Source organism: Micrasema longulum, unplaced genomic scaffold, assembly GCF_059751315.1.
Source record: "Micrasema longulum isolate JH-2025_06_02 unplaced genomic scaffold, ASM5975131v1 h1tg002816l, whole genome shotgun sequence".
NCBI classification, from domain to species: domain Eukaryota; kingdom Metazoa; phylum Arthropoda; class Insecta; order Trichoptera; family Brachycentridae; genus Micrasema; species Micrasema longulum.
Genome location: NW_028279940.1, coordinates 3,248 through 31,233, shown reverse-complemented (window position 1 = coordinate 31,233; position 27,986 = coordinate 3,248). Strand labels below are relative to the sequence as shown.

Below are 27,986 nucleotides of genomic sequence, written 5' to 3'. Positions count from 1 at the left end.
GTTTGTTGTTATCAGCGGATTTGGCATCGTGTCAGAAGTATGGCACCCAAAGTACAGAGGCAGATAATTTCTTCAAATGCGCCAATCTCGATACACAAAAAGAATACCACGATGATTTTGATTGGAACTTAATAGGGGTATGTATTTTTAATTTGTATTAACTCTGCGTAAAATGATTAGATGCATTTTTCAATGAGGTTACAAAGCTGATTATTTTTACAAAGCTCTCAAAATAAGTTATTGCATAGGACAGACGTGTGATAGCGAAAACATTATCTTTGAATTTTGTTGCAACAGAGAAGGAAAACATTTTTGAGACGGGAATATGGAATTCTAAACATTTACAGCAGGCCACTTTACAAGCTGTGAAACATTTACCATTCCAACAAAGCTAATGACCTGTCATAAGCCCTGTAAATGCCCAGACTTCCATATTCCGTTCTCGAAAATGTTTTGCCTCTCTGTTGCAACAAATTTAAAAATGACTCCCTAGGGAGAAAATCCAGCCAGTCTTCAAGCATTTGTACATTCTCAAAACATTCTTGAATAAACTAACTGGTAAAATACGAATATTGAATATTGGAAAATTGTTTTCAGGCGTTGCCTTGTGGGTAAAATGGTTCAGTCTCTAATGTGACTTATTCATCTTTTTTTACTATTGTTTAAATGGAACTTTGTGCTTTTGTAAATCATGTTTTTTGTAGATAACTAATTATATAATCTATGTACATTGTAATTGGCAGTAGTGCCGTATTGTATGTTTAAATAAATATAGATATATATATAAATATATATATTTTTAAATAAACTTAAATATTATTAAAAATATGTTATTCTTAGAAACAACCAGGACATGAGAGTAATTGAATTATTTCATCAATTATTCCTAATTAATTGACCATCATGAGTTTTAGAAGATTTTAACATATGTATATATTTATATATTACAACAGAGATGAAGAACATTTAAGAGAAGGTTATTTAGAAGTCTAGGCATCTACAGGGCTTATGACCTGTCAATGGCTGGTTTAAGTGGCCACTTTACACACTGTGTAACATTCACCATTCTGCCTATATTTGAATATCTATATTCCTTCAATTATTTCATCTGTTGATGTTTGCGTTGCCTAGTATGTAGGTGAATGTATGTAGGTGAAATAATTCAATTAGTTGAATCTCACCCGCATAAATAAAGGTTTCAGCTCTTTGACTTCACAAACATCAATAGATGAAATAATTGAAGGAATATAGATGTTCAAATATAGGCGGAATGGTGAATGTTACACAATGTGTAAAATGGCCACTTAAACCAGCCATTGACGGGTCATAAGCCCTGTAGATGCCTAGACTTCTAAATAACCTTCTCTTAAAGGTTCTTCATCTCTGTTGTAATATGTTAATATAAACAGCTCCCCAGGGAGTTGAATCCAGTCCTTGTCTACAAAAATTTGGACAAACTCAAAACATTGTTGATATATATATTTTTTAATACGTTACCTGATTTGATGTACGCACCATAAGATCTATTTAATAAATAACAAAAATTAATATTATTCCCACAATTTACCAACTTTTGGATATTTTGGGAACAAATATAACTTTTAACTACCAGCACATAATTTTACTAGAAAATGGGAACCAAGTTAAGGTATAGCGGGGTTCAAACCATAGAAATATTTATAACATTTTGTTTTTAGAAATTTAACCAGCAAAAAGAGAATACTCTCGTATCACCGATCAGCGTCAAGATAGCAATGGCTATCCTCTATTTAGGAAGTGGCAGTACTACCAAGGAACAATTGCAGCAGGTGATGGGATTCAAGGCTGATGAAAAAATGGTGGCGAGGGAGTTCAAAGCGATCAGAGATTGCTTGAAGGTTAGTGAAAATTAAGTTTCTGTAAAGGGATGGTGATTTTTTCGTATTTAATTAAAAAAACTGTACTGAATGCTCAAGCCACTTGAGTCAAGTGGCTTCGTTTTAACCAGCGCATCAACCTCCAATCTCTCTCACTTCTTCATTTAATAGAATAACTTAATCAAATTTAAATATAAATTCAATATTTGAAGCACTAACTTTGTGGTTATTCATTATAATACATCATCATTATCATCATTCCCTTTCTGCACATACAGGTTCATAGGGCATTGAATTGGTACACAAATCGCAGTGAATCTTGGTCATTTTAGTTACACGAAGGTAAGATGATCAGTCTTACGCTTCAGGCACCAGTCCACGGACAATGAAATATTCAAGTGTAAAAACACCTTTCTAAATAAATATTTTATTTGGCTGACCATTACACAACGAGGCCGCGGCTTCACTACAAATCTCAAAATATTCCCAAATACGCGATTTTTTATTGAATGTTGCTCTTACGTACAATTAACAAATAATAACTGATTACTAATAATAATTACTAATGAGGATTATTAGTAAAACAATGTGATGATATAATAAACAAAAAACACATGCGCAAAATAATCCACTCGCAAATGAAACAAATTCGACCGCCCGCCCCCCGTCGCGCGTCGCTGTCTCGCTGTCTCGCTGTCTCGCTGCGGTGCGTGTGGAGGCGACAAGACGCGTCGACAGGTCGTCACTCGTCACGCGCGAAATGCACGTCTTTTGCCGAACATTCGGCCGCCGAATATTTGGCGCTTCAGCCGAGAGCGTGACTGAATATTCAGTATTCGGCCCACTATTCATGGCATCTCCATGTATTACCTTTCTGATCATATTATCGCTTCGCTCTTCTCAGGAGAGCACACTTTTTATTCCTCGATATAACACATTATTTTCCAGTCATTATTTTTCCATTAAGTGTTAGATTTTAGAATTTTTTTTAAAAATCAAAAACTTTGTTCCAAAAAGTAATAAATTCAAATGTATGAAGCCTATGTAAAAACTAAAATATGTTATACGCAACTACTATGGGGAGCAGGATATCAAAATGACATAAACAGACTACAAAGACAACAAAATAAAATATTAAAGTTAGGATATGACCTTCCCTATCTAACTGCAATTAGAGAACTTTTTAAATAAACTAAGCAATTAAATATAACTGAACTCTTTCAACTAGAATCATTAAAACTTATCCATAAATTAGCTACTAATGTAATTGTAGACGAAGAACTAAAACTTGTAAAAAATTGTAGTCAACATGGACATAATACGAGAATATCAGACAAATACCATATACAACTTTCTAAAACCAGACAAGGATAATCAAGAATAATGAACCAGGGACTGAAGTTATACAATAAACTACCAGACAAAACTAAACAAAAGACTCAGACAAACTTTTCAAAAGCTGTAAAGAATATTATTTTGAACAACAGAGTATGAATGAAAAATGTTTATATTATTTTTTTGTAAAATGAATGTAATAATCCGTAAGGGTTCACAAATAAATTTTCAAATAAAAAAAATGAAAAATCGCTTTCTCTGGCTACCTTTGAGAAACGCCTGAAAAATATTATTTTCTATCATATGTTTTCTTATTTTTCTTACATCTTCTTCTCGTCTCCTTCCAAACTCGTTACTTGATCCCATATCCTATATATTATGAAATTTATCAAAAAACAAAAAAATTGTAACCAACAAAAATAAAATCAAAGCTATGACACTAAAAAAAAAATCGTCTTGCATTTTTAGAAGTGTTTTTGTTCTTTTTTCGGTATCTCTTTTTTTCTAATTCTTTTTTTTATTGTTGAGAAAAAAAATTGTTACCGTTTAAGGAAATCAAAATATAAATTAATTTTTAGCATTGTTATTATTAGCATTTTATTATGTTGCATTTTGTTTACAATAGTTGTTTCGTCGTTTTGGTTCTAGAACACGGCAATCGTAGTAAAAGTAGAAAAAACACTCGATTAAAATTTACATTATTTTTCTGATAGATTTAGAAGTACCGTAGTAATTTCTTCAGATGAGCGTAACAAACAGGGCGCAGGTGTCTAGAATAATGTAACTGGAAGTGAATTGTAAAGATAAGACGTTTGAAAGTAGAGGAAGCGTGGTCCGCATGCAAATACATAGTGAAACGGCGTTCTATCCTCTCCACCCACTTTCGCAGGGGAACGGCGTGACTAACACTCCCACAGATCTAACTGATGGACTGAGATTTTAATGTGTTCCCCATTTATACGGGTGTTCTTTAAAACCTGTCACATCCGAAACCATGATGATCAGTATGGGCAAGAAGACATATAAGCATATTTTTAAAAACATTTAAGTAGAGCAAAGAAAATTTTTAAAAATAAAATGTTAAAAAAAACCAATGGTTGCTTACTTCTGCAGGGGAGAAGTGAGGGGAGCGCGGCGCCGTGTCAGACTCCCCTCTTCCCCCTCCTCGTTTCACCCCTGCGGAAATAAGCAACCGTTTGCTTTTTTTGGTACTTTATTTTTCAAAAAATTATTCGTTCTAAAAAAATATTTTGATGTGCCAATATGTCTTCTTGTTTATACTGATCATCGTGGTTTCGGATGTGACAGGGTTTAAAGAACACCCTGTATAGGAGAACAATTGGTATGTTATGAATCAAATCCATGACACGCCTGCAAAATTTAAGCCCCCTAAACAAACTGCATACTTCCAAAACATGAAATAAGTATTTCCTTTATACGAAATATTATTGCGCAATAAATATAAACATTTAGAAGCTTTCTTATTCATTATACAACAGTCTAAACATAATATTTAAACAAAAGTTCATATTTACAGCTTCAAAACTAAAATACAAGTACAAAGCAAATGTTATTATCTTTATATATATATATATTCTCTGAACATGTGATGTCACTGAACTTCTCCTAAACGGCTCAACCGATTTACGTGCGGTTTTCAGAGAAATATAGATCTTTGCGCTGAGCGTGTTCGTAGGTATTAAAATCTTCAATCTAATTTGTAAAAAAAGAAATAAGGAGCATAAATGTTTTATTCATCGATCTACCAGGGTTGCATTTGAGGGGAATATATACAAAAAAATGAAGGGATGCTGTTTTTTAGTGTGTATTTTTTTTTGTTGTTGAATGTGTACAAACAGCATTAATTTTTTGTGGATCTCAATCAGATTCTTTCCTTAAATTTCTTACAATTTCATTTTTATTTTTATTTTATTGTATTTTTGGTAATACTAAAATAATATTAAATTCAATATATTTTTTTAAATCGTATTCTTACATAAGTTCACCCCTCTGTTGGTGAGAAGATCGAAGTTTGACGATTGTAAAAATAATGCCATATTCGAAAACATATTTATTTTATGTTTTGGAATTAAACCATAAACAAGTACCTATGTACTCACTTAAATTCAATATTTGAATATTAACCATTTTTAGTTTTGGAATTTAATTATAAACAAGTACCTAGGTACCTACTTATCAATGAAAAGTCTTTTGCCAGCGTTCGGGCAGGACAACGTCTGTCGGGTCCGTTAGTTAATTATGTAACACAAAAAATATCTACGCGCATTCGCGGTAAGACATTATCAGAATACTCTAGTAGGCCAAATATAAAATTAAAATATCTCAAGAAATCTGCTCATAAAAGGTCTAAACATTTGTGTTACATGCGGCATTCACATTTGTTTGCTGGGAAGTATAAATACGCCATGTTTTCTTTTCAAAATAAATTCAAAATCTCTTTTTGGATGATTGGAAGAAATTGTTTAAAACAATGAAGTCGTCGATAGCCAAAAACAAACTATTTTGAATTACCGAAATAAAATATTTTGTATTTTTAGAGCCCGGTATCGGACGAGTACACTCTGGACATTGCCAGCAGATTGTATGCTGATAAGATCATCAACATGAGGGGCAAATACAAGACGTCCCTGGAGTACAGCTTCGGCACCCAGGTCAAGTCCATGGATAGTCTCCGGCCGCTGGAGACGGTAGCTGATGCCAACCAGTGGGTCAAGGAAACCACAAGGGGAAACATTAACCAGCTACTGCAGGAGGGTAAGTAAAACCACGTGTTTTGAAAAATATTTTTTAATTTCAGTTCTTTATTGTTGTTGTTTGTATACAGGGTGTTTTTTAAACTCTGTCACATCTGAAACCACGATGATCAGTATGGGCAAGAAGATATATTAGCATATTAAAAAAAATATTTAGAACAAAGAAAAAAATTTAAAATAAAATATTAAACAAAACAAATGGTTGCTTACTTCCGCAGGGGAGAAGTGAGGGAAGCGTGGCGCAGTGTCAGACTCCCCCCTTTCCCCTTCTCGTTTCACCACTGCAGAAGTACGCAACTATTTGCTTTTTTTGATATTTAAATTTTTTAAAATCTTATTCGTTCTAAAAAAAAAATTTAATGTGCCATATGTCTTCTGGCTCATACCGATCATCGTGGTTTCAGATGTGACAGGTTTTAAAGAAAACCTGGAAATTTTTTGATAGAGAAATATTTGAGTTCTTAATGTTTACTCAAATATTTAAATTTTCAGACTATTTCCTAAAAGTCGTAAATAACTTGTGCCGGAAAAATGAACTACATACGTAGTGTTTAAAACTGTCTGCACATTTTGTTAATTATTTATTTTGTTTATTCGGAATTTTCGCAGTTATTACATAAAAAAATAGTAGACATGTATTAACAATATAAAAGCCGATTAAAAGAATCCACTGTTAATCTTATAATACAAACCTAATACATAAGAAAAGAGTTTACGAAATTTGTACGTTGTGAATGTATGAGAGTGCGTGTGTGTGGGTGCGTAAGTTTAAAAATAATATTTAAAACGTGTGTTTTTCTTGAAAAGGGAATAGGAGTAAGAGGTTTGACTATAAAGAAAATAAAATAAAAAATAATTTATACCTACTTTCGAAAACTTCTTAAAAATATTTTTATTCAGTAAGTTATAATGTTTTGATTGTATTTTTTAAAAGCAAAGTAAGTTTTAAAACCTTATTAAAAATAAAGCATTTTAATTCGTACATATTGAATGAATAATCTGCAATGAGTTCTATATAATACGGTAGGTAATCACGAAATGCTGTGCATATGATGTGTTGTCAACAATAAACAAGGTAGATATGAAAATACGCTTGCGTTGGTTCAAAACGAACATACATATTATATGACAACAATAATTATCTCTGTATATGTATATTCATCTATAGTCATCTATGTATATTCTCACATGTAATTTATTTTATATATATTGTTAAGTGTACGGGTAACATCTCAGTGAGGTCACATTAATTTTATTATTAATCATTGTTTATAATAGAAAAAAAAAATAATAATAAATATCAAGAATGTATACTGCCGTCATAAGAAAGAAGACGCATCTTACATTTTTTTCGAAAATGAGTTAAATACATATTCGGAATCAGGAAAAAAATACGCATCTGCTAAAAATAGATATATCTTCGTAAAATAACCACAACCCTATTATTTTAACTAATAAATGAAACTAAACTGCAAAAAGTCTTAAAAATTACCAAATGTAATAATATTATTAAAAGGCTGTTCTGACTTACATAATTATTAAAGACTCATTGAAATACTTATTTTTTCGTCTATTCCGTTTTAAAAACATCTGAAATGAATGTACCTAGTCGTTTTCAATAAAATTTAAGATCTGCTGGTAATTTCGAAGTTAATTTATTATTAGGTCGGCGTTACTAGTTTTAAAAACAGTAAATAGCCAGTAACGTCAATTTTATTTGGCTGAGTAGAATCAATTGGCATAATAACACAAAAAAAGAAAGACTTTTACTTAATTACTAAATGAAAAGGGCGTTTTTAGCTAGAAACGTCTTTTCATTGGAGTATAACATATTTTCTTGTATTTTTTTTTTCTAAAAAAAAGAGGAAAATGTTAATTTTTAAATATATAGCGTAAAATTAATATATATATTCCGTTAGGGCAAACCATAATACATACTGTCGCATAATAATATACTTAATTTTTGTAGTATTTTCCACACAGCGAATTTTTCAATCTCCGAGTTACAAAATATTTATTTTCTCCGTTATTTGTTTTATGTAGAAACATCCTTCTTTCTTATGACGGCAGTATATTTGTGTTACACCACAGCCACACAAGAGTTTAATAAAGAGCATTAAAATTACATTTTCTTTGCCGGTACTTTTTGCGTTCTTCAAAAATAGTTATCATATTTATATACTGTACGTCCGAAGACGGCAGATTAACCTGGCCGCCTTAAAGGGTTTTTGGTTGGTCCTAGTTACAATAATAAATCATTTATAAAAAAAAAAACAAAGCATCAGAGACACGCGAATGGTGAATATCTATAGTAAGTAAAAAATCACTGTTTTGGTGCCATAATCCAGCGAGAAATACGGGAATACGTTTGTATGAAAAAGTCAGACCGCGTTTAGTCTTAAAAATTGTTTCATGTTAGTATTTCAAGCACGAATAACAATAAGAATGCATCTTTTCCCAGAATTCTAAATAATTATAAAACGTTTTTTACTGAAATCGAAATATATTTCCTACCTTTAAACAAATAAAAAAAATGCTTTTACCCTATTTGAAAATAATCATTTTAACTAAATCTAAACTGTATCTACCTATTATTTTATTTTTTTGTTCACGTTAATATTGTTATTATTTTCTCTTGTTTGAAAGAAGAAAGGAGGGAGGGCTGATCTAGGGTTACTCCGTATGGATCCGCCGGCGAAAGGATTTTTAAGTCCGAGTAAACAAAAAACTTTTTCTTTTATTTTGTTATTATTTCATTATCATGTAATATTTAATTTATTTTTTACGAGTGGGATGGTGCGGAGTGGCTTTTTAAAGGTACGCTTTTCTGCTTCTTTTTTTTAAATTGTATGTAGTAATGTATGGAAAACTATAATTGGCCTATACTTTTGGTTTATTCGTAAATATTTTTTTTGTTATAATGGCGGTTGTTTTCTTTTGATAAATAAAATAAATTTAAAAAAAGAAATGTGTGTTTTTACCAAATGATGTAATTGATTCTACAACAAAGGTATTCAACCAAATTGGCAGTTTCAAGAAGTCAGTGTTTCGTGAACATCTTCGAGAGTTGTATTTTGTTTGTGACAAATTCTGATTTACCGCACGCGCCTTGAAATGATCAGAAAAAATATGATCTGGGAATTCCAACTTCTCTCGGCCAGTAATAATGAAGAGGTCAACGAGATAACATATCTGAGATATGGAAATTATCACTAATGGATGTTAAATACGGACAAACATGTATATATTCAGTAATTGCCGCTGGGACATAGTATAAACTTGTAAACAATTAATTGGAAATAGTGGAAAAGAAATTTCCTGCAAATAAAATATGCATGCAAAGTCAACGCCTGATTAAAATATATTTCGTAAATTAAAAAAAAAATGATTCGTTAACATATAATACATAGACGCGCCCCGTAGAGTAAAATATTTTTAAAAGTACGAAAACGTACCCATAGTTATTAAGTACTGTTTATTTACAACAGGGGTGCTATTCTAAACTGCTCTCGCGGCCGTAGAAAACACCTTATCTCGTGTTTTTTGTAAAAATGGTTTTTATATGAGATAAATGGTTTTTTTACGGCCGCGACAGCGTTTGGAATACCAGCCCTGGGCCCCGATTACTTACAATGGGAAGATAAAATTTATCTTCAATTTGATCTACAAAGTAAAAGTAAGTTTTCTGTATGAAAAGCAGAATATACGTACATTTTTTTCTTCTAAACGTGTTCAATTATATGTTACCGACGAAAATATCTTAAATATTAATGAAAATATACTCAATTTTGATAAATATCGGTTTTTCTTTATAGACAGTCGACGTAATTCACAGTAACTCTGTCAATTTCCAATTGTAATCGGGGCCTTAGGGTGCAATTATGAATATTCTCTATCCCCTAGAGAGTGGTTAATTCGGGGATATTTATTTTCCCATACCACTTATTTTTGCTTCATATATACCACACTGATAATTAAACGCCAAAAAACATGAACACGTGAAATCAAACCTGATGATTTTAATTTAGAACATTATTGCTTTTTTAAGCATTACCCAAAACACTTAATTAGGTTTAATTGACCAAACCGTATTGTTTTATTTTCGTTTTTGAAGCAGTTTTATGAGTATACACCATTTGACGTTTAATCATCAATATGGCCATTATATGAAGCAAAGTATCGTCGCATTAAAAAAATCTTCAAATTATACAAACTCTAGGGGGTAGCGAAGATCCAGAATACCGCTACAGGGTTCGTCTTTGGTACATAAAAAAGTGTTTATTATAATGTTACAATCAACATTAGTTTTTTATGGATTCCAATTAGGTTCTTTCCTTAAATTCCTTATAATTTCGACTCATTTAATTATTTTCACTGAATTTTTAGGAACGAAAAGTTAAAATTAACTCTGATTTATTATATTTCAAAAACGTATTCCCATCAGTGCATCACTCTAATTAAGCAATGCGCCCCCAGGCGTAGTTTGACGTTTACAAAAAATAATATTTATATATGAATAATAATTGTTTTAAGCTTTGTTAATCACTCAAAAACACGTATTTACTAATGAAAAGTTACGCAATTTTTAAAAAAATGTTTACCCGAAAAATTTTTACACGTTTTCATGACACAAATAGGTATTTTTGTTTTGATTCTAAGCGTCACGCCTAGTTGGACAAAGGATGACTAAATACACGTTAGGCATGACTGTGCGTTTGGGCATGAGCGTCATCGTTTTTGAGGGCTCAGGGCATGTCTATGTATTAATATGTCAATGCCTTTTATCGATAAAAAAAACAAACAACACAGAAATATAAAAAAACAAAATAAGTACAGTTTTGATTGGACTATCCAAAAATATTAAAAGGATGTGCGGTGCAAGACAGTTTTTTTAATAAGATATTTTTTTCCTGTCTCTCTCTCGCAAATGCTTCCCCGATCTGCGCGAAAAAGACAACTGCACATCGGACGAATTATGTCTAACTAAAAACGACCAAATTGACGTTTCGTTGTCCCGTTGTCCCGTTTTCCACACCCTAAAACTTTACCAAATTAGTTTTTTTTAGCAAGAGCATGATAATAGTTATTACGTCGTTTATCGTTTGCTATTTTCCGACGTTTACAGCGTCCATACAGAGATGATGGGATGTGATTAAAGTCATCCACAAATAATAAAGAAACAAAAAGCGTAGACTGCGAAACCATACAGATTTCAGATTAGCATGATGCATTAGTATGCTGTAGTAACGATTGCGGCACGGTACAAATCTTAACATATACATTTTATATATTTACACAAATAACAACAGTAAACCACTAGATCACGAGGTGTGCCAATGTTTTAAATTATCATACTAATTATTAGCACCGAAAAGTGAACTGAGGACTGCATCGGTGCACCATAACTATAGTCCTTAAAATATATCTTGATTAGAATGACAGCTGTCAAACTAATTTCATTAGTGATGGAAAATTAATGATCACTAATCAAATCGATTTTATCAGTTATTTCATGCAATCATGAATCTCTGTTTCCGAAAATTGATATAAAAAAACGAAAAAACAAGCCTATTATGGTGTATTTAACATAATTGAACTTAATTTTGCAGAAAGCAGCCAGTCCACAATTTTGGAAAAATGAGATATTGATGTTATCGGGTGCAGTAAGGTCAATTCTATGTTCTGCTAAAAACAGCCAGACCGCTTTCATATAAAAAACTGTATTAATCACTTCCGGAAAAAAGTGTCGATCACAAAAACGGCATTTTTTAATTTGCAGAAAACACCCACAAAACTAGAAAAATCTTATTGTACTTAAAAAATCTTTTAAACTGGTCAAATACACGATAAAAATTTTCTTTGTAATATCTAAAAAAAACTTATGTATTCATTGTTTATCGTTTGTTAAAGTCAAAAACATTCAAACTATTGTTTAGATTTTATAATTCACTCTTCACAAAATGGCTATTATCTCAGTTTCACTTTTCTATGGCTGGCTGCTTTCTGTATAACTACGTTCAATTGTTCTCCAAAAAATGAGATATTTATACTTTTTTCATGAACATCATCAAACGAATAATTTTTTTATTTGATCAATTCACATTAATCAATTTGCCCATCTCTTAACGTTTTTGCAAAATGCTGTAACCTTTTAAGAACGTCGTTAATATTAAGATTTATTTTAGTTTTTTTTTGGTTTTAAAGCTGATTTTATATATTCAGGTTGATTTATGTTTTAAGCATTGTATAAAAAAAAATTAACACGCCAGATACAAATGATTTTTCGTGTGTCAATATAAATAACTCCTTTGACGTTACTACAAAGTTATCTCGTTACTTTTTCTGACAACAGTCATTCCAATCATGTTACATTTTAAAGACTATAAACTATCATATGTCAACATATAAACTACTGTTCTTCCATCCTTTTTTATGTAATGAAGGGGGAATTAAAAATATACTAATTCTTCAAAATAAGGCGATGACGATTATACTCAAAACAAATGAAAGGATGCACAAAGAAATTGACTTGCTCACAGTACAGTAACAAATAAAAAACAATGTAGCGATTTTTATACATACAATAATTATAGGGATAAATAAAATAAAAAATGTGGTCAAATTTAACCAACAATATTATTTATACTAAACTAGAGATGAAATATATCAAATTACCATCTAGGAGAAAAACTGAGTCTTAAAACTCATTGTACAAGGAATTAAAGTTTTAGAATGAGTTATCTGAAGAAACAGAAGAAATACAAAGCATTGGAATATTTAAAATCAATTTGATAAAATATGTTCTTGAGAAATTTCGATTAATAAATATGTTAATATTGATGTTTTATGTTTTTGTTTTGGGAGTTTTTGGGAGTCAATTTCGGTCCCAAAACTCCCAAAAATGAACTGTTTAGCAAACTAGTTGTAAATATTTATGTTTTCTGTCCTCTGTTAAATTAATTATTTGATCTTATCTCCAAAATATGTTAAGAATAGTATAAAAACTGTAAACGTTGTAAACAATTCACCAGTCTTGAAGATGCCTATTTGGGCAAAATCGCTCGTTAGTCAAAATAATAAAAAGTAAAACTAAACCAAGAAGTTTCATTGATAAGTTTATTTATAATTTTATCACAATCTAATAAATATGTTATCAAAAGTTTATATTAGTTCTTAAGATGTTATGAACTAACTAAATTATTTAATGTTGGTAAATATTAGTATACAACCACTAACCTACTTTTTTAGTCTACCGGTTTCGAGACGTACCCGTCTCTTCGTCAGGACACTCACTACACCAACATGAAAATACTACGAAACACCTTCACCTTCACCATCACCTTAGTATATATATAGTATTTCCAAAAATATCACAAGCAGATTTACAGAGATGCGAACGCCACCGTGTCTAGCCATACACTCAGCTTAATTAAAAAACATTTAGTTTTACATTGAAGAATTGGAAGGGAGTTCAGAAGGAGGAGGGGTTGAGGTAGGGTTACCCGATTGGTAAATTTTTAATACAAAAAGTGGGCTGTACTGAAAACTTATTTGATTATTTATAAGGGAATATTATTTTGTAAGCCTTTTTTAATGTGAAAAATCTCCATATTATTTAATTTGAGTCCTTGTTATATTATTTAAATGCAAAACTTTGACTCCTTTGTCTTTATCAAAAATCGTGATTTGAAGTTTTAAGATGATTAGCAAACTCAGAAAAATTATTATTATTTGAACATCTTTTGTATTCTTTAATGCGAATATGGAAGCTACGTGACGTTCTCCCAATGTATCTCGATACGTCCGGTACGTCTCGAAACCGGTAGACTAAATAAGTCGGTAAATGGTTATGTACTAATATTTACTAACATTAGTTAAAATGTTTGACCACAAAGTTAATGCTTTGAACATAAATAATATTAACTAAATTAAGCTTACATAAATAAATAACTCGAGTATTTATTTATTTTTTGGTAGACTTCGTGGTGTAATGGCTTAGACGCCTAACTTGTGGCATGGGAGATTCCAACACAAAATTGATAGTAATTTTTCGCAAGCATGGGTGTTCTGTGCCGTAATTCCCTATTGTGGTATAAAACAACAGAAAATGTATAAATAAATAAGTGCAAAAGAGATCAGTTTGTAGTTTCCAACAATTATATTAGAGCGAGATCTTGTGCATTGTTTTACGTACACAGAAGCCGTACGAATACAATTCAGAATTCACCGATAATATAGACCTATTATTTTGTACATATCGGCAGTTTAGCAGCTATCTGCTTTCTTCTCATTAATTTGCCATTCGCAATATAATTCTACCCCTGTATACAGTTTGTATTACGTAATGGGTTAAAACAACCCGTAAAGTCATGCAGACTACAATATTGGACAATAAATACACAAATATAGCGCATTTTTGTAAAAATCAGCTCAAGAGCGCTGTATAATAAACATATCTTGCAGCGAAAGCGCACATCGTCGCTTCAGTTCGTTTTTGTCCAACATACCAAAACACAAATCTGCAGAAATAGAGCTTGAAGGTTTTTTTTTAGTTTAAAATTTATTTATTACCCATTTATTTATTCATTTTACAAAAATAATATATAATTTTTACTCATACTCTGTTGTTGATAAAAATATTTTTTACATCTTTTGAAAAGTTTGTCTTTTGTTTAGTTTTGTCTGGTAGTTTATAGTAAAATTTCAGTTTCTGGTTTATTAGTCTCGACTGTCCTTGTCTCGTTTTAGAAGGTTGCATATTTTTCTGATATTCTCGTATTGTGTCCATGTTTACTACAATTTTTTTCAAGTTTTAGTTCTTCGTCTACAATTACATCAGTGGCTAATTTATGGACTAACTTTTATGGTTCTAGTTGAAAGATTTCAGTTATATTTAAGTGCTTAGTTTGTTTGAAAAGTTCTCTAGTTGCAGTTAGATAGGGAAGATCATTTACTAACTTTGATATTTCATTTTGTTGTCTTTGTAGTCTGTTTATGTCATTTTGATATCCTGTTCCCCATAGTAGTTACGTATAACATATTTTAGTTTTTACATAGGCTTCATACATTAGAATTTTTTCCGTTTTTGAAAGAAATTTTTTGATTTTTACTTTAGTTATATTATTTATATTTTTAATATAGTCGCCACTTTGCTAATTAAATTGCTGAAATGAATTTTCCATGTCAATTGTCTATCTATTGTTAGTCTTAAGTATTTAATATGTTGAATTTCAGTTTTTGCCAATCATCTTATATTGATAAATAATTACTACAATTTAAGACAAATTTTGTATATTTCTTTTGAATTTTATAAATAAAGGCTTTCTCAAAACTCCTTTACTCAATTTCGTTAAAAATGGTTTGTTGGACAAAAACTAATTGAAGCGACGATATATTAAAATTTCGATCGATTTCGGCATACTTAAAATGTCGTAGAAATTAAAAAATTTCTCTGTTCGATCAAAGTAAGATATTTGAAAAATAAGTCTTATTTATTTTCAAAATCTAAAATAATGTAGGTAATTTTTTTTCGGCTGTAAAATAACAATGGTATTTGTTTTATATCTTTTAGCTCTCTGACACTTTTGGATCTGAAATGACCCAACACGGCCGATAACTTAATCTATTTCATGCGGGTATTATTTCTTCATGATTTACGCAATTCGATTATTTTTATATTACAGTTCGAAGAACTGTCGTCTGTCTGAGTCCGTTTACGAAAACGTTCTTGCGCCAGGGCCTCGATTACAATGAAAAGTTAACATAGTTATCTTCAAGTGTCGATTAAATAAAATCGTTTTTTTTTACATGGAAATGTGTGATTTGTATACAAATTTTAAGTATCTTTATCAGTTATTTGTTATTGAACATGTTTTATAAAATAATTGTGAACCTAAAAAAAAAATTATACCGAAAATTCGCTTTTACTTTATAAAGTCGGAGATAACTTTATGAACTTTCCATTTCAATTGAGGCCTTGGTGCACCGATAAAGAGTTAGTTGCACCACAAAAAGTCAACTTTAATTAATTTTATTTTTTTAAAGAAATATAAGCGTTCTTATAACTTACCTAAATATTTTGGTGGCCATTTTCAACGAGTTGTAAATAACTCACTATTAGAAAATGGAAATCAAGTTGGGGTAAAGTAGGTTTCCCCCCCCCCATCTTTATTGACTCTGCCCTGCTTATTTATGCAAGGCTTTCGCTCAAAATAAATACATTTTTACATTAAAAATACAGTAATTTACATTTATAGTGATATTAAAATATTACAACAGAGATGAAGAACATTTAAGAGAAGGTAATATGGAATTCTAGGCATCTACAGGGCTTATGACCTGTCAATGGCTGGTTTAAGTGGCCACTTTACACACTGTGTAACATTCACCATTCTGCCTATATTTGAACATCCATATTCCTTCAATTCTTTCATCTGTTGATGTTTGTGAAGTTAAAGAGCTTAAACCTTTATTTATGCGGGTGAGATTCATCTAATTGAATTATTTCACCTACATACTAGGCAACGCCTGAAAATATTATTTTTTCAATTTCTATACTTCTTCATGGACCAGGTAATTTATCAACAATATTTTGAGTTGGTCCAAATTTTGAAAAAAATAAAATTAACTTCACAAACATCAACGGATGAAGGAATTGAAGGAATATGGATGTTCAAATATAGGCAGAATGGTGAATGTTACACAATGTGTAAAGTGGCCACTTAAACCAGCCATTGACAGGTCATAAGCCCTGTCGATGCCTAGACTTCCATATTACCTTCTCTTAAGTGTTCTTCATCTCTGTTGTAATATTTAAATATAAACAACTCCCCAGGGAGTTGAATCCAATCCTTGTCTACAAAAATTTGGACAAACTCAAAATATTGTTTATAGTGATAGTTTTTTGAAGAAGAAAAAAAAGGTGTTGAGTTGCATTACAGCACGCGCGTTGCAGACATAGAAAATAAGTAGTTTTTCTAGTTACATGTATTTAAAACAAATAATTTAACAATATGAATAAAGACATAAATAGAAGAAGATATGTGTATAAATGCTGACAAAATCAATGAAGTGTTACAATCTACAATAGAACTTCTCCATCTGAAAACAATGATCATATATGTTTAAGGTAACAATTTGCATTATAAAATATTATGTAGAATTGCTTAGATTTAAAATTTCAGCTATTCATTTAAAATCACGACAAAATAGAACACTTCATAATAATAATTAAGATTATGTCTATATATTGAAAATAACTCGAAGAATACAAGAATCTTTTGCCTCCTTTCGATGACTCATGGGATTAAATACTCAATGTTGCGTTACCGCTTTCTGCCTTAGTTCTGGAAGGTCTACATAACATAAATAATGAAAACATCAGTAATATAATTATCTGAAAGTAACACAAAGAAGAAGAAATTAAATTTTACATAGTATTCTAAGGATTAATAATTTAGAAAATGTAGTACAAGGAAAAAGAAGACATATTTACGTTAGAGTAATCAGATTTTTCTCTGTTTTTAAATTACAAGTAAACACAAGTTAGCACAAAGAAGAAGAAATTACACTTTACATAGTATTATTAGAATCAACAATTTAGAAAATGTAGAAAATGTAGAAAAAGGGAAAAGAAGACATATTTATGGAAGAGTAATCCGAGTTTTCTCTGTTTTCAAATTACGATTAGAATTACAGATAAAATGACAGTTAAAATTACAGTTTAAATTACAATTGAAGTAACAGAGTGGGGTTTGAATCTCGGGTCTCTGGCTCGTGAGTCCGCAACACTAGCCACGGGACCACAACCCGATTGAATAGCCTCCGCGGTGTAGGGTCAAGACGATTGACTCACACACGGAAGGTTCCGGGTTCGATTTCCGGTGAAAACACAAAAATCAGATGTAATTTTTCTCAAGCCTGGGTGTTCCGTGATGTAATTCACCACTGTAACTGGGCCTCCTGGCCTGTTGTAGTGCAAAAAAAAACATTTAAAAAAAACTGAATAGTTGTTGTTTTTTCGTTAAAATAAGCAAAATGAGTAATTTTATAGTATCTTACTTTTTCCACGCAACCTATTTTATCTACTTTGATGAAAAAGCCACAATTATTTAACTATGATATTTATTTGACGATGTACGCATCGGACTGACTACTTCAAAGGTTATCTATCAATTTTTACCTAGTAATAATCTAGAAAATTACACAAAAAACATTCTTATTTTATTAGTGAAATGTCGGTATAATACACATACGAGTACAACATAATGTTAGTAATGTAGAAATTCGAAGCACATTTTTTTGTAAAGCAACAAATAATACGTGCAGGAATTCTTCGAACTGGACATGGCAGTTAAGGCCTTCACAATAGATATAAACAAAATAAAAATATTCACGCTTATTAATAAAATTCACAAAAGCTTTCAATGACCGGATTTGCAGCACGATGGATATACCGTGTCTGGATCTAATCATCAATCTATATATACATAAGGAAATGTTCGTATGTGTGTCCTCGATCTACTGAACCGAATGACGCGGGATTTTTCTCAAATTGATGATTTTTTCTCTGGTTATTTTTAGAACTCTTTAGGTGCGTAAATGTTTAATTCATCGATCTACAGGGCTGCGTTCGGCGAGAACATACATAGTTACCTTTCGGGTCCGGGCTTCAGACCTTGCCACTCCAATGTGCAGCGACAGATATCGCCTTGTCAGTGGTCATCCTCAAATCATCCTCTTTACAAGTTAACTGGATTTATGACACCGCAGCAAATGAAGTTCGTCCTGCACCTCTCCACAATAACAGTTCATGTCATCATCTATCTTCAGAAAACCCCACCTCTGTTGATTGTATTTGCACCCGACACCTCTACCATTAGTCTGTTGAGAACTTTCTACGTAGGGAAGTCCAAACTGTGGGCGGTGTTTGTGCTTTCGGATGGCATTATCCAGAGCCTATCGCCGAGTTCCTATCTCCACAGATCCTCCCTGCGTTTTTCTGCTGAGGTCTTCAAGTCAATTGTGATTTTGAGGAAACTCCTTCTCGATCCCAGTCTCGGAGGATCTGTTTGTGTCTCTCCGTGTCCGCTGCTACGTTTCTCCTGATGTTGGGTGGAGCGATTCCTATTATAGGACAAAGTTTGTGCACTGGTGTGGGTTTAAGGCAGCCGGACACCAATCGCGCCATGTCATTTACAGCAACATCCACTTGTTTGGCTTGTGCTGACTTTTGCCAAACGGGACAAGCGTACTCTGCTGGGGAGACACCCAAACCCAAGGCAGAAGTGCGGAGTACATGTGAAGATGCTCCCCAAGATGAACCGATGAGCTTTCGTAATATGTTATTCCTGGCGGAGACTTTCTGTTTAGTATTGGTGCAGTGCTGCCAACTAATCATAAAAATGTATTATTTTATGTATCGTTTTATCATTTTTAAAAGTATCGTAATTTTGAAACTACTCCTCCCGTGGCGTCGCTAGTTGTCCTCGGTGAGTTGAAACGATGAAAAAATGGCAACCCAAAAACAGCAAAACTATCACGACAAATAACAACGCTATTATTGATTGGTTTTTGTTCAAAAGAACCTGTAAAGTTCCAACGTAGCGGATTTTCGAGAAATTTTGCCTTACAATTCAATGCACTAATTTTTAAAAGCTATTGGTTTTATATCATATATTTTCGTTTGTAGGTGTATATTTGCTGTATTTCTGTTGATATACCAAATAAATAAATAAATAAATAATAAATCTCTTTTTCCAAGCCCAGGCCCAGGCCTAGAAGTTTCAGAAATGTTCATTTTAGCAAGTTGTTTATTCAATCTCCAGTGCCCTGTAAAGTCTTTAGTGATAACCCGCCCTTAGCACAACCAACTTACATATTATTTTTAATTTCAGATGACTTGAAAGATGTGGTGCTGCTTCTTCTATCAGCCATTTACTTCAAGGGAACTTGGGAAACTCCTTTCCCTGTAAAAGATACAAAGAACAGGAAGTTCTACATCAATGCTTCCAACATAGTCGACGTTCCGTTCATGACCCAAATTGAGAAGTTCAACTATACTGAATCCAGAGACCTTGACGCGAAAATATTGAGGATGCCATTCAAAGTATGTTTCTGAAGAAGTTTTTTTTTCTCATCTTTGTTATGACCATTGTTATACAAAATGTTCAAAACAAGAACCAACATTTCAGAATCTGAAACATACTGTTTTAAGCAGTTGCCCATCCTGCGTGACACAGCAAAATAATATAATTTTATGTTGTCGCCTAAATTTGAATTTGGAATACTTTTCAATTGAATTGATTATTTATTATTTTTCTAAATATTTTTTTGAGTATTTTTCACCATACATGTCAGTAGGTGGTCAGTAGTACAGTGTGCTTGAATAAAATACGGATAAGTCAAGAATATCTTAATTACAGAATATTTGCTAAATAATCCATTAAAGTTACATACAAAATTACTGATTTATGAAGTTTTTATTGTCTCCTGCATATAATTATCCTCAGAAATAATTAGTTTTACGCTTTGGCTATAATTTACTCTGTAGACGCCGCTTAAGCTAGGGTTTCCTAGGACAGCGGTGCCCGTATTTTAACGGCCGCAGTGAACAGTGATGCGGTTGACAGCCGTCGTAACGGTGACTAGAAAGTGGTTTCCTATAAAAATGGTGTTGATAACACCGATAAAAAATAAAACCACTCTCTATTCACTACTACGACGGCTGCCTACCGCATCACCGTTCACTACGGCCGTTAAGATACGGGCACCGCTATCCTAGGAAACCCTAGCTTTAGTACGCAACTGCCGATTAAAACTCAACTACGCCATGTTGTATCGTTTTTAAGTGACAAAATACTCCTGGGATTAAAAGGGAATAAGGTGGGATCACATGTGATGTATTTGCAGAGAATTCACAAATAATGTTATTTGAATATTCGATTATTTTACCGTCTGTCAGATTGTTAAATAAACCAAAGCGGACATTTTGTTAGTGTTGTCAGGGTAGTCGAACTTTTTACCTGGCTTTCTATTAATAAGCTTAAGTGTAATATTAAACGGAATTAATTTTACTTAATTACTATTTTTTTTTTACATTTGCCTGATAAAAGTACCAGGTTTTTTATTATAGTCCAGCTAGTAAAATATTTTTTTGGTAAAACAGAACACAAAATTATCTTACATTTGTGTTACGATATTATATTGTTCGCGGTTTGGCAACATTACGCGGCTACTTCACGCAGGTGGGATGTCATGCAGTAGAGGGTGCATTTGGCAATTTTGGACACTGTGCGATGTATGCAAACTTAATTCTACGCACCTTCTGGTGTATATTATAATTCTATAGTCTCCTGTAAAGTAATCACTTAGTGAATTGTGTTGTATTCGAATTAAAGTGACGATGTGTGATAAAAAAAAATATTTTAATTACAAGCATGTGGCGGTTCAAAACCCTAAATTTAAATAAACTCTTAAATAATTAAACTATCAAATAACTGTAAGATTATACAACGAAAAAGAAAAAAATAGACAAGAAAAAAGAGTTTTTGTGGACAAAAATATAACGACGTGTTAGTTAAAATATTCCCCAAATTTATGCAAAATATATAATTAGATTAAAAGATGTAATGTGATGTTAGTGGTAATCAAGTTTATTGTCTTTATTTATTTTGAAATTAGAGCAATATTATTTATTTTCAGGGACAATCAATCGTCATGACGATTCTGTTACCAAACAGCATCCAAGGTCTTCCGGAGATGAAGAAGAAACTGACGTCCTTCAACCTAAACCAGGAGATGAACTCTCTGAAGAACGTCAATGTTAAGGTCACCCTCCCCAAGTTCAAATATGTCTTCGAGTCCCACCTAGTTCCAGTATTAAGAGAGGTAATTTCAACCAAATCGAATAACTTTGTAAGAAAATATTTTGAACACATAGATTAACTCATTGGTAAAAAAAAACATTTTTTAATTTGAAATTAGTAGATACATTTGAAGATACAATTTCTGACTGACTGAGTTTTTCGTGTTTTTTCAAGAGAGTCCCATATATCTACAAAAATTTGGAAAAAATCAAAATATTGTTGATAAATCCACCTGGTCCACGAAAAAATATAGAAATTGAAAATTTTTCAGGCGTTGCCTAGTATGTAGGTGAAATAATTCAATTATATGAATTTCACCCGCATAAAAAAAGTTTTAGCTCTTTAACTTCACAAACATCAACGGATGAAACAATGAAAGGAATATAGATGTTTAAATATGGGCAGAATGATGAAAGTTACACAGTGTGTAAAGTGGCTACTTAAACCAGCCAATGACGGATCATAAGCCCTGTGGATGCCTAGACTTCATATTACCTTCTCTAAAACGTTCTTCATCTCTGTTGTAATATGTTGACATATCTTTTGTTACAAAAGTTTAGTATGGCTATGAAATACAGTGGAAGGAGTAAAAAAATATATCTTTGAACATTTGCGAGTTTTGTATTATTTCATGAGTTATTTTTGAGAAGTAAAAGATTTGAAACTTTTTTGTGCTTAATGGAAAAAGCTTGAAAATATTTTTGATATTTATGTTTCCATGAGGCCAGTTTTTATTAATCAACAATATTTTTAGTGTGTCGGAATATTTTCAGAACAGCAGACCATGATTGATACATTTTTGGCTACAATGTGTCCAATATGATTCTCCTAAGCTTATGATCTCTGCACGTTTTAAGTTAATTAACTATAAATTTATGAATTTTTTAGTTGGGTATCACGGAGCTCTTTGAGAATACCGCTCACCTGGGAGGAATAGCAGCCGGGGCAGGTCTCGAGAACAAGTTGGCCGTTAGTAATGTTCTGCAGAAGGCAGGAATTGAAATGAACGAAATCGGTACCACGGCATACGCCGCAACAGGTGAGAGATACTTGCATTAAAATATGTTTTACGTCAACGTAGGGAAGAAAATAATAAAAGTTATTATTATTTTGTTTATTAGGGAAAACAAAAGCACTATATATATATTTATATAATGTGGAGCCCACAATACATAACAAGCACAGAAAGGATAGAAAATATTCAACGAAAATTTTTTTAATGCCTAGATTATAAAAAGAATAAAACGCTTTGTACTGACAGCCAATCTGCCAAACAAAATGGATTTTTTACCCTTGAAAATAGACGCACTGTATCTGAATTATGCTATTTACATAAATTATTAAATAATAAGTAGATTCTTTTAAGCTACTATCCAAAATAATCTTAATGTCCCCTTTCGCGTGACAAGAAATAAGTATTTATTTCATCTGCCAGTCTGTAGCACTATGCACAACACTCTTTCCTCTATCGTTCTTGCTCTAAATTTTTTTATTTTTTTAAATCTATTAATATATTTTACATGCCCCTTAATTTATTTAAAAATAAATTAAGACTTTTTATTTCTGGCTGCGATACGATCCCACTAACTATTTAATGATGCACACACCTGAACACTTACTCCCACACTAATGCACATAAACACATCTACACTTACTCTCATATAAATACACATAAATACATTCTTTTGTTGTAACACAATTTAATAATATGGATGATTTTTATTTAGAAACTTCGCTGGCCTGTCTTTAAACTGTATTTAAAAAAATATTATTTCATTGTCGACTGTTTGTTTCTTTAAAACAAATAAATAACATTATGTGGAATCATAAAATAAAGCCAGTAAAGTTATCCACAGAAATACAATTTTCAAAATACTAATTGTACACAAAAATAAGCGTGTGAAAGTATAATCAATATTCAATATTCATGTGTAATTAGACATGCAACAGTAATGGACGTTCTAAATTTAATGGTAAAAAAAGATGGGTTCATTTAAAAAAAAACTCACAAAAAAGTGTAAATTTAAAGGTGGAGATAAATGCTTACCTTTAACTATTTTTGACCATTATTTTCAGTGTCCAATTATTATAGCATCCACCCTAGTTCAATGGGGAAGTTTGGTCCTATGGGAAATTGGATACAAAAAATGTTTTCTTGCGCGGGATAAGAATTAGAGCATTAAATTGTATGGCAAAATTTCTTGAAAATGTACGAAAAAAAGAATAAAAAATATTTTAATAAAAACGTACTACTTTTAATGACGTCACTGGTTCATATGAACCATCCAATGATATGGAAGCTTTGAAGGATATCCGGTTTGGTCACCGTAAACAAACCAACCGGAAGAACTGTCAGAGAACAACCTCTGACTTCACACGTGGAGTTATTTCAGAAATACAAAACATCATAGCGCTGATAATACGATATATAAAAAAAAATTGCTTTTAATATTCTATTTGAATAAAAAAAGAAAAGACACTGAACTTCCTCATTGATTATCGTAGTGGACATTTTTCCAGTTATGGGACATTATTGCGGAACGAATATTCGTTTCCATTGGTAATTCGACTACATATGTCAGGAGTGTGTTTTTTTTATCTGAATAGTAGTTAAGTCCGAGGTTCTAATTCCATGCATATTTAAGGAACAATCAAGTCCAAGGTCTTAGTGATATATTTTTCGACACATTTGAATGGTCCTAGGTGATTCATACCACTTTAAAAATAATTGGTTAAGTTACATTTTCATACTGTTTTTTTCCTTAGCTGTGTCCTTGGTGAACAAGTTCGGTATTGATGATGAAGTACCAGAAGACTTCCTCGCTGATAAACCATTCCTGTTTTTCATCGAAGATTACTCCACGAAGCAGGTCCTTTTCAGCGGAACTATCAACAACCCCACAGTCACTTCAGGAGTTCTGGAAGAAAAACCAGTTGATGGTATGTCATTAAATTGATCAGCTTATTAATCTACTAAACAGTATTGTGATTTGATGAATTTATTAATTCGGAATAATTTAAATCGGATTTTGTTGTATTTCATTATTGTAATGTCTAGTCATGTGTTCTGCCAATTATTGTGCCAATGAGTCTATTTGTCCAAACGTGACATCAATGAGTATTTATAAACAAAACCATCTAATAAAAATTTGTGTGCAGTTGTCACGAATAACTTAGGCTGTCGAGAATGAATCGACATGGTCAACGCGAATTATTAATATGAAAATTTGAATATTTCTATGAAATTTTGTCAGTGGCACAATTGGCAATTGAGGTGTTAGCAGCTATAAAATTGAATACAAACCATTACGTTTCTACAGAGAATTCGAGTTAATTATGCTATTTTATTTTTCGATAGTTAATAATGATTTATAATTGCGTGGCTGGGCCGCAATAATAGATATAACAAAACTATTTATCAAGTTAAATTGAGTTTAGTTTAAAAAATGATAAAAAAATTTTAGAAATATTTTAAATGTGTAATAAAAAAAAATCCCATACAAATATTTCAAGTAATAATTCTGTACCTTAGAGAATTAAACATGGGAGTAAATTTTTTTTCGTTTTGATGTTGAAAATGCAGAAATGATCGCAATAAGCTATTTTATACGTGAATATAACACCAAAGTCTCGTCGTAAAAATGCCTTTTTAAGTTGAAATAACATTTTGTAGCTCAATCACAAATAACTATCGACGTGCTTAAAAACATGCGAAGCATTTGAGCGATCACAACGAACAATAATAAACATGCTTAAGTTATCGCAGTCATAAGTCAACGCGTGTGTAATCTCTAAATCGACGCTGTGTCGCTTTGTTTTTTGTTTTCTTCGTAAATAAATACAGTTCACTGGCAAAAAATCGGCGTTTACTATAAAAATAATACAATATATATCATTTGCCAAATAGTAAGGAGTATTTAATACAAAAAAGTAAAAATTTAATTACAATTACTATGGCGACTGCTTTTCTTGAAATTTGGCTTGCCAACCACCGGCTAAATGCAGTAAAAAGCATGATAAATAATTTGAAAAAATAGAAGTTTTGGAATATTTCCCATATTTACACCGTGAAATTCAAATATGTGATTGCGCAGCAAGATTATGCGTCGCGAAACGTAAACATTTTGACATTTAATATTAGGTGTCCACGGATGTTCCATTGTGGTGGCGAATATGATAAACAGCCATGGTGAGAAATTGTTATCACGTCGCTTATTAGCATGTCGATAGTTATGATTAAGCTACTGAAGTCCATTTTGTTTTAATGCAAAAAACATCAGTAGCCACAGATTTGCTATTTTAATATGTAAAATTATTAACAAAAGAATCAATATTTTGTATTGAAAGTTTTTTGTAGATATAAATTACCTCAATTGGTTCAAAAAATATTTTAGAAATCGCACAAACGCAAAATCTTGTTCCCTGAACATTTCGTCCAATGTAACTTTGATAGCTTATCCTTTGATGTACTGAATTGCCGCATGATATATTGTGGTGGTGTGATGGCATATCTGTTAAGTATTTAAAAACTGTTTTTTTTGTACATAAAATATGCCAAAATCTTATAATCTAATATGCCAAAAGGATATACTTTGTATTTTTCTGTAGCTTCTTCCAAAATGGCATGTTAAAATTTGGAGTCTATTTGTTTGTTTCACTGTTTCAGCAAATTATTTGCTTGTCCAGTACAGTTAGAAAGTGACGGTTATATACCCTTTTGCCATCCTACTACCGATTTTTTTTGCTACTTTATAAGAAACAAATTTGAAAAAAAACGTTTAGTTTTAATTTGGTGAAGGTATATTGTTTATTCATTTTATTATTTGAATTTAGATTGCACGATTTCTTCTGTAGTACAAATCTGTATTTAAAATAATTGTTTATTTGTTAAAACGGAAAATAATCAATCAATATTCTTTTAAAAATTCACAGACATTGTGTGATTTTCATTTCAAGTTTTTATATCAAATATCATTACGTGATATTCTGTTTATAAATGTCAAATGAATAATTGAGAAATTTTAATTGCAATGATTTCAGGATTCGAATTGAATAAAGTAAGTTATAAAATAATCACAAGTACTAAAAAAATGTACGCATTCGCTGAATTATATCTCCAGATTTATAGGTTCATAATAAAAAACCCATTTAATATGAGTTTTGGGGTTTTCATCTGTTTCAACGAATTCGGAAAGGTTTCAACTTCTTCAAAAAATACTTTATAAAAATAGGTAATTTTCATTATGTTATCCATAGTTACATCCAATTTTTTAAGAGTAAATATTTCTAGCTTATTTATTCAAAAAAAGGGATTCGAAAATTTGTAGAATAGTATGAGGATATAAATTATATTCTCAATTTATTGCAACAGAAAGTGAAAAGATTTTTGAGAAGGGAATATAGGAGTCTTGGCATTTACAGGACTTATGACCTGTCGTTGGCTAGTTTACATGACTACTTTACACGCTGTGTAACTTTAATCATTTTACCTATGTTTAAACATCCACATTTTCCCAACTTTTTCATCCGTTGACTTTTGTAAAGTAAAAAAGATTATTAAGCCACATTCCCTTCGCAAAAATGTTTTAGCTCTCTGTTGCAATAAATTTTAATCTTAATAACTCCCTAGGGAGAAAATCCAGCCTGTCTACAAACGTTTGGGCATACTCAAGAGATTGTCGATAAATTATATTTTTTACATCTTTGGAATTGGACGCTAAGTGTAACAAAATGGAAATAAAACATTAGATCAGAGTAATCAATTCTTGAAGTTTGTTTTTGAATGAAATAGACTTTTAAAATATGGAGGTTAATATGTACGATATGACTGCGATAGCTTACGGCAATGGTCATGTGGTATTTTTTCGGACCCCTTTAAGAGAGATCCGGGGTTCGATTTATTATTTTTTGATATCCAGTTCTTAACACAATTTCAGCTGGGTGAAAATACCCCGAAAATTATAAAAATCATAATAAAGATATTGTATCCACAGTTTTTAAACCGATTCAACATGGCGATTTCCTCGACCAATCTAATCCAACCCCAAATCTTAATCGTCCCCTTGACGCGAAGATTGGTAGAGTTCCATTACAGAAGAATGAGGGTTCTATGTTCCGCAATGGCACTGGATACACTCTCTCTGGATAGTGAAGAA

The 27,986-nt window shown here is 31.6% G+C and overlaps 1 protein-coding gene across 1 annotated transcript; it reads left to right on the top strand.

The window, feature by feature from the left end:
- LOC148271535 (serine protease inhibitor 27A-like) lies at positions 1–27,986 on the top strand (the record flags this gene model as incomplete). The annotated part of the gene is made up of 8 exons (XM_088241273.1): positions 1–137; positions 1,698–1,877; positions 5,750–5,966; positions 19,861–20,072; positions 21,668–21,853; positions 22,720–22,870; positions 24,598–24,771; positions 27,825–27,986. Coding segments are annotated over 8 exons (1,412 nt in total), but the record flags the coding sequence as incomplete, so codon positions are not given.